The 18405-nt window shown below is 35.9% G+C and overlaps 1 protein-coding gene across 8 annotated transcripts in view; it reads right to left on the reverse strand.

Annotated features, from left to right (window-relative positions):
- Window positions 1-741: 741 nt before the first annotated feature.
- SLX4 (SLX4 structure-specific endonuclease subunit) overlaps window positions 742-18405 on the reverse strand; it is a 43791-nt gene continuing 26127 nt past the window's right edge. For all 8 annotated transcript variants that reach the window (XM_074279986.1, XM_074279983.1, XM_074279982.1 and 5 more), the window contains 5 exons: window positions 16579-16748; window positions 12894-15328; window positions 7192-7294; window positions 5646-6116; window positions 742-4531 (listed from right to left, as the gene is read on the reverse strand). In XM_074279986.1, the coding sequence (XP_074136087.1) occupies window positions 4189-4531; window positions 5646-6116; window positions 7192-7294; window positions 12894-15328; window positions 16579-16748 (3522 nt within the window). In that variant the 3' untranslated portion in view covers window positions 742-4188. The remainder of the gene's footprint in view (window positions 4532-5645; window positions 6117-7191; window positions 7295-12893; window positions 15329-16578; window positions 16749-18405) is intronic.

Consider the following 18405-nt stretch of genomic DNA (forward strand, 5'->3'; position numbering starts at 1 on the left):
AGAATCACATCACACTCAGTTCATCCCCAATCTTTCTTTTGAACTACTTGATTACTGACAGTCTTAAGAATACAGTTCACATTTCTGCATATAAAAAGTACACAGTTTGCCCTTATTGAATCCTTTGTAATTAGTCTTTGGTGTTTACCTTATATTTCTCTTGGATTTTAATGTGTTAATTTTTGTATTAGGTTCTGATCTTTTTGCAACAAAAATCTGAAAGTCTGTCAATTCATTGAATATCTTTTTTTTAATTGTTGTTGTTCAGGATTATACTTAACTTTGCTGAGTAAATTATTTTTGGTTATAACCCTAGTTCTTTGCTTTTTGATATATAGTGTTCCAATGGTCTTTTAGTGTGGCAGCTTCTAGATCTTATGTAATTCTAACTGTGGCTCTGCAGTATTTGAATTGTTTTTTTCTTGTTATTGATAATATTTTCTTCTTAACATAGAGGTTTTGAGATTTGACTATGATATTCTTAAAGGTTTTCATGATAGGGTCTCTTTCAGGTAGTCATTGGTGGATTTTTTTTTTTCTATTTCTATTTTCTCCTCTTGTTCTAAAACTTTAGGGCAATATTCTTTAAATATTTCTTTTAATATGGTATCAAGATTCTTTTTCTGATCATAGTTTTCAGGTAGCCCAGGAATTCTTATGTTTTCTCTTCCTAATATGTTCTCCAGATTACTAGTTATTTTCTTATGAGATGTTTCACATTCTCTTCTATTTCTTTCATTCTTTTTATTTTGTTTTATCAATTCTTGGTATCTTAAATCATTCACTTCCCTTTGTCCAAGAAAAAGTTTCCAAGGAATTGTTTTCTTCCATAAGCTTCTGGATCTTTCTCTAGTTGGTTGACTTTCTTTTCATAAGTCTTGGTTTTCTTATTTTTGCTCCTAATATTTCCTCAATTTCTCTTATTTGATTTTTAAAGGCCTTCCAAGAACTCTTTTTGGGTACAAGACTATTTGACCTTACTCTTTGGAGTAAGAGAAGCTTTTTTTGCTTCAGTATCCTCACTTAAAAATGAATCCACTTCTTCGCTATCCTCATAGTAGCTGGCTATGATTCCTTTTCCCTTTGCCTACTCATTTTTATTTTTTATTTTTAGCAGTTTGTTATTATGATCACCTCTAATCCCAGGGCATGGGAGATGGTGCCTCTAGCCTTAGATCCTTCTTACTGAGCTTTGTCCAGGGCTTAACCTGGCCCTTCTTTCCCCTTCTAAGCCACAGCTAAGGCCCTCAGTCACACTATGCTCCCCTGAGGTGGTCTTGCTCCCTGAGGACATTCCAATGGCAGTAACCTTCAGTTCTTTCCTCTTGCCTGAATGAGATCCAGAACTCAGCTCTCCTGTAAGTGCCCAAAGCCAGCAGCATGTCCACCCCACCACATCTGCAGTCACTGGCTATGTGCTGGCTCCTTCTTGCCTTCAGCTGCAGCAGAACCCAATCTCAGCAGCACAGCTGGGCCTGCCATCCCTGAAAAGCAGAGGGTTCTTCAATCTTCCGCAGCTCAGATGTCTGCCCTTCACACTTACAGTCTGTAAGAAACTGAGGTTGAGGTTACCACTCAATCCAGCTGCCTCCAGGGCTTGTTGTGGGTTGTTTCAGTGGAGATAGCCTAGAGGTATTTGTACTTCATTCAGGCTAAGAACCTCCAAACTTAAAATCCAAATCTAAACACCTTTTAAAAAACCTTTTGAATTATAGGAAATGCCATGTCAGAGATAGAACTTGAATTCAAGTCTTCCTTGACTTGAGGACTCTGTCTACTACATCATCTCTGACATCTGCTGGCTGTGTAACTCTCAGCAAATCACTCTAGGAAATCTCTAATATTCGAAGTTACAGAGAAGGTGTCAACCTACATTGAAAGTATTCTCATTTGGAGTTCCCTGATAAATCCAGTCACTGTTTCCTAATATATTAATTTGTAGTTTTGCTTTGAAGTATTTATATTATTGTGAAAGGGAGCTCCAAGAGGGAAGGGAAGTTGTTTTTCTGAATAACAAAACTGGCATGCACATATTTAATTATGATGTTTTCTGAGACCTTAGAACAAAAAACTGTTTTTGGATCTTTCCTAATGAGACCACAAAGAAATGTGGTGAGATGAGGCATCTTGTGTAGTGGTGAAAAGCACTGAAGTTGGAGTTGGTAAAACCAATTTAAGTCCTGCCTTTGACATTTGCTATCCTGGAAAGTTATGTAACTCTTTTAAGTCCCAGCATGTTAGCTACACTTATGATGAAGAATTCATACTGCTTTTCAACAGGTCAGAGAGGGCAAAAGGATAGACTCAGGGGAGCTCCTTATTACAAAAGCATGAAGAAAAGTTCCAGAATAACTTCCTATAGAAGGCAGAAAAGTCCTAAGTTTGCGAGAAGTTCAACATCTAAACAATTCTTATAAAGCAATTTTTTAATTTTATATCACACAAAATTCAAATTATGCTATTTACAAAACAGACAAAAACATTAATACTGATTGCAGACATCAAATCCCTTCTTTTCCAATCTATTATACTACATTTTTGTCCTCACCATTTCACAGCTCATAAAAACCCTAATATTTGGTCTCTTACAGGGGCTGATTCCATGGAGTCATAAACGGTCAACTGCTCAGCGCTGCCAGTCTGCCATTTACAAGGAGTCCTCACATGCACAACCAGGCAGTGCAAGGAGGTACCCCAAGCCAGTTTCAATGATACCTCAACTGAGAATGCAAATGACCTGAGCAAGACCCAGAATGAAAAAAAGAAAGAGGAAGAAGGAAGAACTCTTTAAGATATGAGCAAGGAAGCATTTGTATCCAAGAATGACCTTCAGGGATGGAAAGCATAAGGAACAAAAAGTTGCTAAAACACGAGGAGAAAAAGATTATTATCTTCGTAATGAAAAAGGATGAAATCTAAGATTGGTGCAAATCATTATATAATAACACTGTAGTTAGAACTAAAGCCTAAGGAACAAGGCCTGGATCTGGAACATATATATCGACCCTCGTGATTAAAGTCCTCTACCTGAAATTCTGGTGATTCCATTCCTAAATGCAGAAAACACCCAAAAGTTGGAGGCAAAATTTGAGTGTAAGAATGAGACAAAAGATAAAAAGAAAGAGGACTGGATAAAAACAGTAGCTCTAATGACAGTTACTGCAAAATGAGAAGAGATCCAAAAGGTAAGAGTTGAAAGAAAAAGATAAAACTCAAGAGAAGCAACAGATCATGCTGGATCTTGCATTTAGCTCCTTATTTTTTCCCTTTAATTTTCCTTAAATTTCTTTCTTTCTTTCAGATCTTTATATTATGTCTCACATTAAAGAATCTCAACAGCTTGTTTTTTTTCTTAGCCTTTGCCATTTTGAAGACATTTTGAGCAAATCCATTTCCCAGTTGTAAAAAGGTAATGTACAAACTTTCTTTTCTTATAGTGGAATTCCCTTATCCAAAACAATGATGAAAACATTTGAAACTTCTAAAAAAAAAAAAAAAAGGAGACTTCTGGAGACAAGGCAAACATCACAAAAAGACAGATGATCAAGAAAGGCTAGCATCTAAAAATGCCCCTTTGGGAGAGGGGGGAAATGAGAAGAGAAGGTACTAGAGGAAGAGTCAATTTGGGAGGAAGGCTTCAAACACATGGCTTCCTGTGATGAAAAATTCCAGTACTCCTCTGTGCAGGTAGAGTGACAGAGGAGACAAAAGGTCAAGTCTATGTGTATGCTCCAGAAAAGAGGGATGTGCCAGTCTCCTCGCTTCTCAACCAAATTGTGAGATGGAATGAAATGCAACTACCTCTGCTGCTTACAACTAACTGGAAATAATAGAAGGCTCTTCTTGGACTCAAGTAAAGTATCTATTAAGAGATAAATCCAGAAGTCCAAGTGTATAATACTTCCTTTTGCTCTGCACTTTGGGTAAGTCTCCAAATGAGTTAAAATTTCATGTCAGATGGTTTGCTGTTCCTTTAGAGAAATTTCACACAAACAAAAAAATTTCAAGTCACAGGAATCTCAGGGGGGCTCCTTATTATGCAGTGGGATATCTTGTTTTTCCGGCTGCTTGACTGTCTATGGGCAGATGAGCAACTCCCTAAGTTCTGACAAGAGACTCAGATCCCGAGGATTAGGAGAGCTCCAGGCTGGTGATGGGCAAATGAAGAAGAGAAAGGAATTGTCCTCATCAATAGCGTTTCCCCCTTTTTTTGGCACCTGGCTGCAATTTCTTCTTCAACTTTTCTTTTCTGGATCCAGCTGTGGTGAAAGTAATGCAGTGAGCATCCAGAAAATCTAATAGCTTTCCCATGGCAAATTTAATGCCATTCTGTTTCAGCTCTGCCTGCAAGTCAGCAAGCTCAAAGGGCTGGTAAAGGAGAATCTTCTGGTAAAGAGCTGGATGTGATCGGATGTAGCGCCTTACTGCCTCCTCTTTGTCGGCCACCTGAGCAGCAGCTTGAGAAGCAGTGATCCCTTCCTCTTCTTCCCCTTCAGATTCAAAGACTGTTTCAAACTCACTGGCAATAGAACTGAAAAGAAAAAAACCAACAAATGTAGGTGAAGAATTTTCCCCATGTCTATCAGACAATACGATCCAGCAAATGTTAGAGAAATTCACAGCAGACATATCCCAGGTGGCTGATCTATCAGCATCTCCACTGCATTTCATCTGAGGCTGTCTAAAGTGTTCTGTAAACTACTTTTCATAATGCAAAGCAGTATGGCACAGTGGGACGGGCACAGGCCAAGAGACCTGGATTCAGCTCCACTATTCACTGCTAAGTTAGCTTCTTATCTGTCAAATAAGAGAGTTGGACTAGAGGAGCTCTAAAATCAGTGTTAATAATCTATGATTTCACTCCTTCTCCTATGTTCTCCATACCATCTTTTAGTCTTATATGTGGGTTTCACATTAATTTACAAAATTTTTATTAGTCCACTCCCAATCACAAAGGACTAAAGATCACTGATGTTGCTTAACAAGAGCATATAACAATATGATGAGCATCATAACAATCTAGATGTCTTTGGTATTCTAGCAATTAAATCAGGTAAATAAATCCCAGAAGATGTGATGGATTGGGTAAAGAAAGAAAAATGTAAGACATTTGCAAGTAGCTTTGTCAAAATGTTAAGGGAGTGGTTCTCAAAATGAGTTCTGAGAATTCTTGGAATTCTCCAAGACATTTTCAGGGACTTTGTAAGATCAAAACTATTTTCATAACAATAATAAAGTATTTTAATATTTAATAATAATTTAATTGATTATTAAATGATAATTCCATGATAAAGTGTTTTAATATTTTAATATTGATTGAAATGACTCATATAAACAAAGGTTCTTTGGATAGTCCTTCAATGATTTTTAAGAGAGGAAAGGGTCCTGAGACCAAAAAGTTTGAGAAATGCTACACAAAAACAATGGTATTCCTGAATCCTAGAACTAAAATTCTGCTTCTGAGTTGTGTTACCAACTACTCAAAATCTCTTCAAATTTCAGACACCTTCAAATTTAGAAAGCAAATCAGGGACTTTGAGTTTACCAGACAAAAAACTCCACCTCTACTTAGTCATTCTTACTCTTGGACTGTTCAAGTCATTTGAATAAGGACACCAGTACTAAACCTGTTCTTCATCCATTACCTTTGTGAACCAAAGGAGTTTTCACTTTCATCTGTAGAAGAAGCAATGGATTTCTGAGACATTGAGAGATGATTATCACTAGCAGAGTCTAGGTGCACATCTTCAGGTGGTGGTTGTGATAGTGTTAGGATGGCTTTATGTCGCCGCTTCCTTCTGCTTTGGATTTTAGAGAGATTCTTTTGCCTTTGGTGACTGATGCTGGATAAATTCTCCGAAACTTCTGTTTGACTGCCCTTTACACTGGGCAGTGCACAGCTGGAGGAAGCTGGTGGTAACTCACTCACTGCTCCTGAAGTCTTGACTTGAGAAGATGTCTGAGTCAGGCAGCAAGGCTCTGCCATCAACTTAGGGGATGCCTGTAAAGCCTGAATTTCATCCTCAGAGTCAGATGGCAGGATCTGGTGGGTGTACTGGAAAATCTCCTTCAGTTTCAGTACCATCTGGCGTTTGGGGAGAGGACGAACTCCAAATCTAAATTGGGAAATAGGTAATTTTTTTAGTCCTCAACCAGATTGCTTGTATGTACTTTACACTGTTTTGCTTACTTGTCAGCAAACAAGACACAATTATTAGCAAACATTAATGGCTGTTGGCAAAGCCAACCTGCTTGCATTATATGATTGTCAGAAGTTAGTGTGACTAAGTATACTTTGTAAAATCCCTACATGACAATTAAAGTAAATTGTGTCTTTTGAGGGTGGACTGGTTTTCTGGAAACATCAAAAGGCATATAGGTTAAGTCTTATGGATAAGACTGGAAGAGTCAGGCTAAGAAAAAAAAGCCTAGGGTTAGAAATAGATCATGACTATGAAGTTGTGAGACTGAGTTTCAAGTGTCCCAAATCTAGGAGTTCCAGTAATGTTTGAAGCAATGGTAACACTATTGAAATATATGTGCAGCACATCAAAGTCTAATGGCATTTCTACTCCTATGGAGTAAGTGACTACTTAGAATGATAACAACATTTAGTTGCCATATAGAAAAAGAATCTTTTCAAGTTTACGCAGACTTATGAAAACAGAAGCACATTATCTTTTTGCTTTGAGGCAATAACTACAATAAAATAAGGAATTTTAAATTAAAATTAAAATAAAATATTATAGTGATAACTGACAAATTATAAATATGTCTTTAAGATAAGTTAGATAGTTATTTTGATGTGATTTATTTGTTAAGTAAAAATAAAGACATTCTCTAAGGGTAGAAGGGCTCTTATAATAAGCCACTTTCCACAGATTGAAATTTCCCATGCTCATGAAGATTCTTACTCTCACAGAAAATGACCTTATACCTTCTGACTTTTCAGAAACTGCAGGCAAAATCTAGAATAAGTCTGTGGAACCATTCCATAGTAAGGAAACTAGGAATTCAGATGGGGATGGCACAAGAGGCCTCACATCTTCAGCAGAGCTTCTTAAGGGTCAGAAGACTGAATCTCTTAAATTCCTCTAAGACTAGAATGAATATGAACTTTTAAGAGAAGAATCCAAGGTACTTTATATTAAACCCAAATAATGAGCAAACAGATAAAATGAAAGCACCAACCTATTCAATTCTTTCTTTAACTCTGGTGTTTCCATGATAGAATAACTTGGCATTGGAGTTATAGGAACTTTGGGAGGTCTATTAGTCTTCTGCTCAGCAACTTCTGTGGGAAAATAAAACAACATTAATATCAGCAAAATGGTTGGAATAAGAGGTACTTGATGTAATAGCACTACTTAGCATCTTTTAATTTCATTAACATGAGTTTCAAAGCTCTGTTTCCTTAGCTTTCTTTATACTGAAGACAATGAACCATTATTTTATTAAAGTAGTTAATTTCCCAATTCTTTAGTGCTGTGACAATCTATCAATGTTTGATTCATTACACCACAATTCTCCCTTCTGAAAGTATGACAAGGCACATTCCATGTGCAACAGGTCTATGTAATATTTATATGACACACTGACAGCACCCTTCTAAAACTCACTGACAAATGCTAGGATCTCTCAAACCAGTCAGGACTTACTGTATCAAGCAGAAATTAAAACAATTAAAAGGAACTTTTATGAAAGATCACAACTCACTGCAATCAGTCCATACACATTTGAAGTGGCAGTCCTATGGCACTTCTACTCCCATGGAGAAAACAATGACTTTGGAGTCAGATGACTGAGCCTATAAACTTGGATTCTGCTGCCCATTAGTTATGTGAATGGCTAAGTCTTTCTGGGTCTTAGTTTCCTTATCTATAAAATCAGGGGTTTACACTAACTGACCTCTAACGTCCTTTCCAGTCTTATATCTAACAAGTCTATTTTCAACATATCTTTACTCAGCATAAAAGAAACCACAAAATTAATACTGTAAAATTTTTCACTCAAAGGACACCAAGGATCCAATCAACAAACCCAATGGTCTTTTCCTCAGTCTCATCCAAGTTCCTCAAGTGTAGAAAGTTTCATTTTTCTCTGTAGTCCTAGGACTTAATACAGACTGTGGAACACAGTAGATTCTTAACAAATGCTTGTTGATAGATTGTTTGATTGTCCACTTTATGAAATTTGACACTTATCAGCAACATGGTTGAGTGGAGAATGTTGGGCTTGGGGTCAAGATATCTGGGATCTCATTCTAGCCCCAATATTTGCTAGCTTCCTGATCATGGGCAAATCACTTAACTACTCTGAACCTTGGTTTTCTCAGCAGTAAAATTAAGGTGATACTTGCAATGTCATAACTATTTTAAAAGATATTTTGTAAACCTAATATGCTATATATGTGTGACATTATTACTGAAAATATTTTCTTCTTTGGATTATATAACACCACTATGTTGGAGGGGAGGGGTTTTCTGTCAACTTCTCTCTTCCTAACTCTCCCTTTTGCTGACTTATTTTCTTTCTACCTATTAAATATAAGCATTCCACAAAGTTCTGTCTATGACCTTTCTTTCTCTCTACTTTCTCTTCATTATCTCATATACACAACTTCAATTAGCTCATTATGGAGATGGTAATCAAATCTATATTTCTCCAAGATAATAGATTAAAAAAAATATGAGATCAAAAGTCATTTGCCTATAGAGAAGTAGTCAAAGGAGCTATATAAACAATTCTCAAAAGAACTACAAAATATTAACAACGATCTGAATTTCCAAAAATTATAAGAAAATTGTAAATCAAACAACTCTGAAGTTTTATTTTTGCACCCAATAAATTGGCAAAGATACAAAATATGGGAATAGCCATCCTTATATAAGGTGTGGGGAAATGGGCACACCAATGCATTAAAGGTGGAGTATGAAATGATACAACCATTCTAGAAAGCATTTAGGAATAATGGGAAATAAGTTACTAAAATGTCTGTATATTTTGACCCAGAATTTTCCTGTTAGCCATAGATCCCAAGAAAGTTATCAGCAAAAAGAAAGGATCCATATACAACAAAATATTTATCAAACTTTTTGTGGTAGTAAAGACTAGAAACTAAATAAATACTCATTGACTGGGAAAATGGCTAAACAAATTGTGGTATGCTAATGCAATGGAATATTATTTTGCTTTAAGAAAAAACAAATATTATGAACAGAAAAGCTTAGAAAGACTTACATGACTTAAAAAGTGAAGTAAGCTGAGCTAGGAAAGCAGCATATATGACAAATACAATATTGTAAATGGAAATAATCACCACAAGCAATCCAAATTGTATGCTTCAAAATTATATTTAAAAAAAAAAAAAAAAAAAAAGTTTGGTTCCAAAGAATAGATGTGAAAAGACATCCCCCTGTAGAGATCAGGATTATGGAATTTTACATATAGAATGTCAGATGTGTTGATCAGCTTTACTGAACTTTTCCCCCCTCTTCTTGCTTTCAAAAAAAGTCTTTGTACTTACATGAACTGATATTGAGTGAAGTGAGCAGAACCAAGAGAACACTGTACACAGTAACAAGATTATGTGATGGTCAACTGTGATGGACAACTGTGATGAACTTGGCTCTTCTCAACAATGCATTGATTCAAGCAATTTCAAGAGACTTGGTATAAAAAAAAAAATGCCATCTGCATCCAGAGAGAGAACTATGGAGACTGAATATAGACCAAAGGATAATACTTTCATTTTTTGTTTGTTTCTCATTGTTTTTTCTCTTTTGGTCTGATTTTTCTTGTACATGACAAATAAGGAAATTTATTTAGCCTACATCAGACTACTTGCAATCTTAGGGAAGACAGAGGTAAGGAGAAAAATTCAGAACACGGTCTTTACAAAAAATGAATGTAGGAAACTCTCTACATGTTTTTGGAAAATAAAAAAAAATTATTTTATTGAAAAACTACCTTAAAAAGTATTATAATGAATGACTTTCTTAGAGGGAGAGGGAGGTGGGGAAAATCTGGGTGATGGAAAAATAAAAGATATTAATAAAAACTATTTTAGATTTACCTCATGCTATTTATGCTTTGTCCCTATGAAACATTTTAACAATGAATAGTCTTCCATCCTTGAATCCATCCTGTTAATCCTCTACCACCTACCTTTTCAGCTCCTATTTTTCAGCTATTAAACAATACTGAAAATAAAAAACCCAAACTAATTTGGGCCACTATAAACATGCACTACTAAACTTTGCAGGTAGCCTATCACTACACAGCAATCCCTTTATGGCTTTAATTGACTTCCTCTCACTTTCTTCACAGTGGCCATTTCAAACTTTTTCTATTAACACCCCTTAACTCTACTCTTCTTAGTTGATGGCATAGCCTCCTATTTTTATCTACACGTTTACATAGTATTTTAGAGATTATAAAGCTCTCTCCACATATATTCTTTGAGGAATGTGTATATTATCCCCATTTTCTTGATAAGCAAATCAAGACTTAAAGGTTATGTGGAGACTTGCCTATGTCAATAAAACAGCAAGAGAAACAAAATTTCAATCAGTGCCCAGCCTACCTTTGCAAATCTCACATGCCTTTCAATACATCCCATTGCACCGCTAGCTAAAGCCTGTAAAGCCTGTATTTGTGCTTTTAAGCTGGTACCTTTATATTTCCTGTGCTTTTCAAAACATTAAAAAAAAATTTTTTTAAGACTTCTCAATCCCTATAGGATAAAATCAAAACTCCTTAATATAGCATCGAAAGTTTCAAAATTACCTTTCCTGCCTTATTTTATTCTATTTCTCTTTTTATGTACATTATATTCCAGAATTCAAGTATAACCTCTGATCTCATCCTGCTGTTTCCCATAACCATGTATTTGTCAGGATAGAAAAGATTTCTTCCACATCTATGCCCACTGAAATAATTTTCTTCCTTCACTGCTTTGTTCCAAGCAGCTTCCTCTAAGACTGCAGCTAAAGATGATCTCTTCTCAAACTTCTCAGCAACCTAGACTGCTTCTCTGCACTTAGTACACATCAAGATGTAGCACGATATAGTGGAACAAATACTCTGTTCAGAATCCAATGGACACTCTCATTGTGACTTTGGATCAGCTATATCACCTCTAGCTTTCCAGCTCCCTAACAATAAATTGAGAAGTCTAGATTAACACCCTAAATACCAAAGAAATCAAAAGACAAAAGGAAAGTAAATTGAAGCTAAATAGAAGGAAAGCTTCTGGTTCTTCTTTGCTCTGCAAATAAAGTTGGTTTTATTGTGGTCCAAAAATAACAAGGATATCACTTCATGGGATTTTGTGTCATCTCATATTATACTACTCATACAAATAAACAACTGCAAAAAGAGGCCAAAAAGATAATAGCAGTTACGGAAGTAGAGGAACTATGTGAAGACTTGTACAGATTATATTATCAGTGATATCAAACTTTAGGAGTCAGAAGCAAGATAATGATATGTCAAAGGTTTATCATCCATACCAAATCTCCTGCCTACATAGTATAGTGGAAAGTACAGGCACTAGCATTAGAGGACCTACCTCTAAAGAAGCTTTTCCTAACCCCTAAATTCCAGTGCTTTATTTTTTTTTTTTTACAGTAATTTGCTATTTATCTGTATAAATCTTGCTTTGTATATATTTGTTGGCATGTTCTTTCATTAGATTGTAAATTCATGGAGGGCAGGGACTATCTTTGGCCTCTTTTTATATCCTAGCACAATGCTTAACACAGTGCCTGGCACATAGTAGATATTTAATTCATTGATTAACTACTTGATCTCTGAAGTTCCTTCAAGCTCTGAATCAATGATCCCATAGTCATAGAAATATACTTGTTTGTGCAGGTATTATTTTCTATTAGATTACAAAACTCTTTAAAAAAAATTTCTTCAGGACAAACTGTGTTATTTTTTAATTTATGTTTCAGTTTCTAGAAATAATATGCTTGTACATGGCTGTCTTATTAATATTTACTGAATTGAAATGGATGTTCAAATTCGTGTCATCTGTCCCTAGACCCCCCTACCCAAACTTGATTCTTCCTGAGGCTTCAGGTCAAGAATCTGTTTAATTCAGTGAAAATATTTAATATTAGACTTTCTCAAATAGAACCTTCCATTCTTCCTAGTGTATCAGGGAAATTTTTTTCCATTACTTACTAATAGCAGTCACCTAAGCTTGAAATCTTAACTTAGCTTTCATTCCTCACTCTCATGTACCACATATCTATTCAGTAAGTCCAACCAATTCTTCTTTTTCACCATCTTGTGTCCAGCTTTTTTTCATATTGACAGTAGCCCAGCTTGCATTATTGCATTCCCTATCAGTCTTCCTTTTCCCCCTGACAATCCATTTTATACATGGTGGCAGGTTAATTTTCCTATAGGACAGCTCTAATAATGTCATTTCTCTGCTCAAAGACTGTTTCTCTACTGACTTTTGAACAAAGAGCAAACTCTTTATCAAGGCAGCAATTAGACTGGAATTTCTAACAATTCCTCCACAGCTTCTATTTTGTCCTTGTTCACTTAGGATTGTTTTTATCCATTTCCCACTGAGACATTAGGCTTCATCTAATTTTATAGCTTGAATAACGCCACAGGTAGCCAGATAAAGATTAAAAATGCATATTAAGTATCTATTTACTTGACAGAAATTAATGAGAACAAATGGTCTACAAAGTAGGAAATATGCAATGGCAACTCTAACCTATCCCCTTTGCAAGACCGTGTGAGATCCAAAGATCAGCTTAAAGGCAAGTGAGTTGTAAAGCATTATTGGAACTCAATATTCATTCCAGTAATTAAATTAAAAATACAATTCTTGATTACTCATATAAATATAATACTCAGTTACTTACTTGGAGTCTTTAACATTTCTAATTCTTGAATTGATTCCTCATTTGACAATCTTTTAGCCAAAGGAAGAATTTCTGTAGATTTTTGTTCTCCATCCCAATCATCCCACAGAGCTGAATTCAAATAGCTTACATTACTATTTCCAGGTGAACCTGCACAGGACGACCTCTTTTCATTATAGTGTAAAGATCTTCTTTTGTCCATAGGACTTCCACAAACAGAGGTAATGCTCAGGGTCCCAGGGGAGTTTCTCTCCCTGTTATTTAGAGTTTCACACACTTTATTGTTGGGACTACTAGTACTTGGGTGGCCAGTCCTCTCTAAGTTCAAATTATCAATTGGAATTGGTGAGAGAGGTTCAATATTCCAGCAGTCATCATCAACTGGAATTGGGGGGTCACTGTTTAGTAGTAAGCTGCTACTTAGAGGACAAGGATCAAGATCTTGCTCTTCTTCACTATCCACAACTTCTACCACTTCACTACACACATTTTGGATCATTACTGGTTTGTTATCAGCAGAAGAAAGTCTTGACTGGGATGATGGGCTTTCCAGAGACTGTTTAACTAAATCAGCACGCTCAGGTGAAAGCTGTATTGGTTCTACTGTAGAAAGGTTCTTATTAACCTTTGAATATTGAATTGTAGGGCTTCTATAAGAATATCTCTCATTGACTGAGGTTTCTGAGAGTGATTTGGTCTCTGGAGTAATGGATATCAGATGAGATGATGTCTTAGATCCATTTATACAGTCTTTGTCTGTTATTTCATTAACATCTTTATCTTCTATTATGACTTTGGTCTTGCACTGTAAAACTTTATCCTGAAAATTAGAAACACATGGCCTAGAGATGATGCTTGTGATTCGCATGTGGGATGAGCAATCATTACTTTTGTTAGTAAGAGGAGTGGCTGGAACAAGCCATGAAGTGTCTGTGGTACTACTTTCCTCATGTCTGGTGACTGGCCTAAAATCCAGCTCATCATCCAAACAACTCTTTTCCTTACTGTGTGACTGCACCTCATTGAGAACATCTGTATGTATCCCAATTTCTGTGGCTATTGAGCCTTGAGAATACCTTGGAGGATCACTATCAATATCAATTATTAGAAAAGGTTTAGAGTCTTTGACACTGTTCTTCACTTCCTTGCCTTTGCCTATAAAGGTTCGGGGTGTTTTTCTTTCTCTACAGGGACTATCAGAAACTGGTTTCATTTTGGTCTGTTCTAGCTCCATTTCTTCATCTGAATCCAACAAAAGGATAACATCATCATCTTTGTTCGCTTGTGATGGGGAATTCTGAGATCTGATATTTGACTGGGACAGCCTTTGATAAGATTTTGGTTGAGTTAGATCAATGGATGGAGGCTTAGCTGGAGAAATCAGGCCTGCTGTATTTTTATGGCTTGCAATATAACCACACTCACTGCTGTCCTTGCAAGCTGTGTCTTCATATAAAGTGAGGATATCATTGTTTTCCTTTTGTTTTTCCATTAAAATTGGAGAAGAGACTATCTTGGAAATTTTCCTTTTTAATTGAGGAGATAATGGGGATGAATCATGTCTACACTGAGAAAAAAATTGTGAATTGGAAGGACTCTGACAGTGGTTGTGTGATGGAAGAAAGTCTAGCTGCAATGGAGGTGTCTGGCAAAGAATGGGAGAACCAGAAACTTCTCTCATTGGAAAAGTCCCTTTTAGTTTCTTTGGAGTGCAGTGTATTTGGGAGGGCTCATTATACTCTCTTCCAGTCACTGAAAAAAGTTCATTATAACTCTTATCAAGATCAAAATCATGGGCTGAATCTAGAGATGTGAGTTTTTCTTTTAGGTTATCTCCTCTGTCTTCTACCAAAATATGAGTACTAGAATGAGTAGCATTTTTAGTTGGCTTTGGTGAACAATCTTTTTTAGGAGACTCTATACCACCCTCATCATCTGGAATCTTTTCCTGGCATGCCACAGGAGTGAAATGCTTAATATTTAAATTGCTGTTTACACTTGGCTCTTGATCATTAACTTGTTCAGAAGAGTCTATTTTATAAGTATCATCCATCTGTTTTTTAAATGTGACACTTACTGGTAGACATTCAAATACTGGAATTTCCTCTCTTGGATGGCTAGCTACTGAATCTTCATTTGTCTGACGTTTCCCTTGGAGCATTTTTTGCTGAGTAGCAGCAAACTTATAAATTTCATCCATTTCCTCTTCATTTACTTTCTCTCTGTCATCTTCTTCCTGGTCTTCCAATTTAAGAAAAACCTCTGATTCTTTATCTTCATCTATCCACATTGACCTCAGTAGTTCTTGGAAATTTTTTGCTCTACTTTCACAATCTTCTTCTTCTTTCCCCACTAAAAACATACCATCTTCTGAATTAGTATCAGTAGCCTCTAGGCTACTTTCACATAGATCAACAAGTTCCTTTACTCCAAACCTGCAGAAAGGAAATGAAAAAGCATCAGTTTTCCTTTCGCAGAAGCCATGTTTCTCTCATTCAAGGATGAGGACACATCTAGAAGTGGAATTCATATATCAAGAAAGCTGAAGGGAGAATAATCAGGGAATTGTTGAAAATACCATATTTTGTCCTTTCCTCCATCCTTCTATAACAAGGACACTCTTCTTCAAGATCAATCTTGCTGAAGTTTGCCTGATCAATAGGAGATTTTTAATAAGAGGCTTGAACCAGCTATTCGAAGAGTCTCAAGGCTATATGATTTAAATAATACAAGTTAATAAAAATAAATCATTCAAAAATATGAAGATTCAACTGCCCGAAGATTTCTTAAAATGATATTCTTTACAGGACATATGTAATGCAAACTCTTATCTATAGCTTACCCTGAACAGGCAGCTGAAAGTCACTCAGCCCTACTAGATAACTATTGTGTAGCCTTAAACTTCAGCCTGAAATTCCTAAGAAAATATGCTACTAGGGGAAGCTAGGTGGTGCAGTGGATAGAGCACCAGCCCTGAAATCAGGAGGACCTGAGTTCAAACCTGGTCTCAGACACTTAACACTTCCTAGTGTGTGACCCTGGGCAAGTCACAAGTAAGTCACTTAACCCTATTTGCCTCAGTTTCATTTGTGTTTCCTCAGCTGGAGAAGGAAATGACAAACCACTCTGATATCTTTGCCAAGAAAACCCCAAAAAGGGGGTTACAAAGAATTGGACATAAAATCACTGAATGACAACAAATCTGACTTGATCCTAACAACAATCCTACAAAGTAGATATTATTCCTATTTTACAGATGAGGTTCACACAACTAGTATCTTTTGCTAGATCTGAACTCATATCCTCCTAACTCCAGGTTCAGCCCTCTTTCTACTGAGTCATCTATACAGTAACTGCTTTAGCAATCCTCACAGACACTTAAAAGTCTGAAAAGCACTTTGTCCACTTTTCTCATGACCTTCTCAGGAATGCTGTTATGTAGGCTTTATGGTTATTGTAGTTGAGGCTAAAAAAGGTGAGCAGCTTGCCCACAGTCACAGAGCTCCAAAGTGGCAGAGTCAGAACTTAAACACTAGCATCTCCTACCTCTGAATCCAGGACTCTCTCCACAATACTGCATTGACTCTCTGAGGTATGACAATGCTTAATGCGCATGATAAAAATTGATACACTTTGGAAAGTTAGTTTCAATTGCTGTTAACTAAGCAAAAAGCAGCATAGCAACCTGAGGGCTAGTGACTGCAAGCCTGTGAGCAGGTGGGCAGGAATGTCAATATCAGCTGTATACAGGTACTGTAGAAACATGTGAGCTGTTTCAGTGCTCACGTCATTCAAAAGGATCCTTCGTGTCCTCAAATCCCCATCTTCCACTACAAAGAAACCTTCATTGTGTACCTGAAAAGAAAGAGAACCATTTTTTAAAAGGTTTGTATCAATAAAGACCTAAGTATATAAGGAAAAGGACTGAATATTGGCCTCATGCATACTAAAGCTAGTCATACTACCTCAAATATAAAGGAAAGCGATAAACAGGCAATTTATTTTTCTGACCATATCTCTAGAATAGTAGGTTCTTAGGCTAGTCTTATTTTCTTAAGCTATTAATCCAATATTTTTGGATTATTCAATTCACATAGAACTCTGCAATTTGCTGTGATGAAGGAAAAGGAAGTTCCTAGGATTTTTCATCATGTGCTACATTTGAGATAAAATTCCTTGTCACTTCAATGTCAGAAGAGAAGAATTCCTAAAGTAAAGTTAGTATCTCAACCTACTTTTCTTTTCACAAATACATCCGCATTTCATGCCTAAGTTATATTATGAGAAAAATAAACAATTCTGGGGGGAAAAAAAAAAAACAAACAAAATTCTAATCTGATGACTCCTTGCCCTCCTATCAAACTCTTCCTCTTTATTCCATTCTTTTTTTTATCAAATGCATTACAGCATTTCAGAAGAAAAAAAAAAAGAGTAGAAGGCTATTGATATTGATACTTAAAAGATGAAGAAAGAAAAGTACTAATGAATCATTTTAAAAAACAAGAAAGCAAAAGGAAGTTTGGAAGAAGACAAGAGAAACCAGGGCACTGTTAGAAAACATAAAATCTGAAATATTATTTTCCCACCTTGAAAAAAATAACCAAGCTATATATAGTGAAAATTCAGTTTCACATGCTCTTGTAGCAATTTTCAAATGAAATCAAAGCTTTCAAGTCACATGAAAACAATGCTCTTAAATAACTATTGATTAGAGAAAAGCAAAATAAAACAATTCTGAGGTACCGCCTCACACCCTTAAGATTGGCTAATGTAACAGAAAAAGAATAGATAACTCCTAGAAGGTATATTAAAGTTATGAAATAACCCAACCATTCTATAGAAAAATTTTAAACTACCCCCAAAGGGCTATAAAACTGTGCATATTCTTTGACCCAGCAATACCACTACTTGGTCTTGTATCTCAAAGAGAGGAAAGAAAAGGGAAAAAAACCTATATATACAAAAATGTTTAAATTAACTCTTTTCATGGTGGCAAATAATTGGAAATTGAGGGGAATCAATTAAAAATGGCTGAACATACTGGAGTATATGATTGTGATAGAATACTCTTGTGCTATGTGATGAGCAGAAAGATTTTAGGAAAACCTGGGAAAACCTATATGAAGTGATGCAAAATGAAGGGAGCAGAATGAAGAGAACAATGTATACAGTAACAGTATTTTAATGATAACTAACTGTAAGATCAAGACAATGATCTCAGACAATTCCAAAGAACTCATGATGAAAAATGCTATCTATTTTCAGAGAGAACTGATAAACTTTGAAGATAAGTTGATGCATACTTTTTTTTTCTATTCTGTTTCCATTTTTTCTTAAATTTAATTTACCAGATATATGCATGGGTAATTTTACAAGATTAACAACTGCCAAACCTTTTGTTCTAATTTTCCCCCTCTTTCCCCTTCCCCCCACCCCGATGGCAGGTTGACCAATACATGTTAAATATGTTAAAGTATAAATAAAATACAATATATGTATACACGTCCAAACA

This window comes from Sminthopsis crassicaudata, chromosome 1 (genome assembly GCF_048593235.1).
Source record: "Sminthopsis crassicaudata isolate SCR6 chromosome 1, ASM4859323v1, whole genome shotgun sequence".
Taxonomy (NCBI): domain Eukaryota; kingdom Metazoa; phylum Chordata; class Mammalia; order Dasyuromorphia; family Dasyuridae; genus Sminthopsis; species Sminthopsis crassicaudata.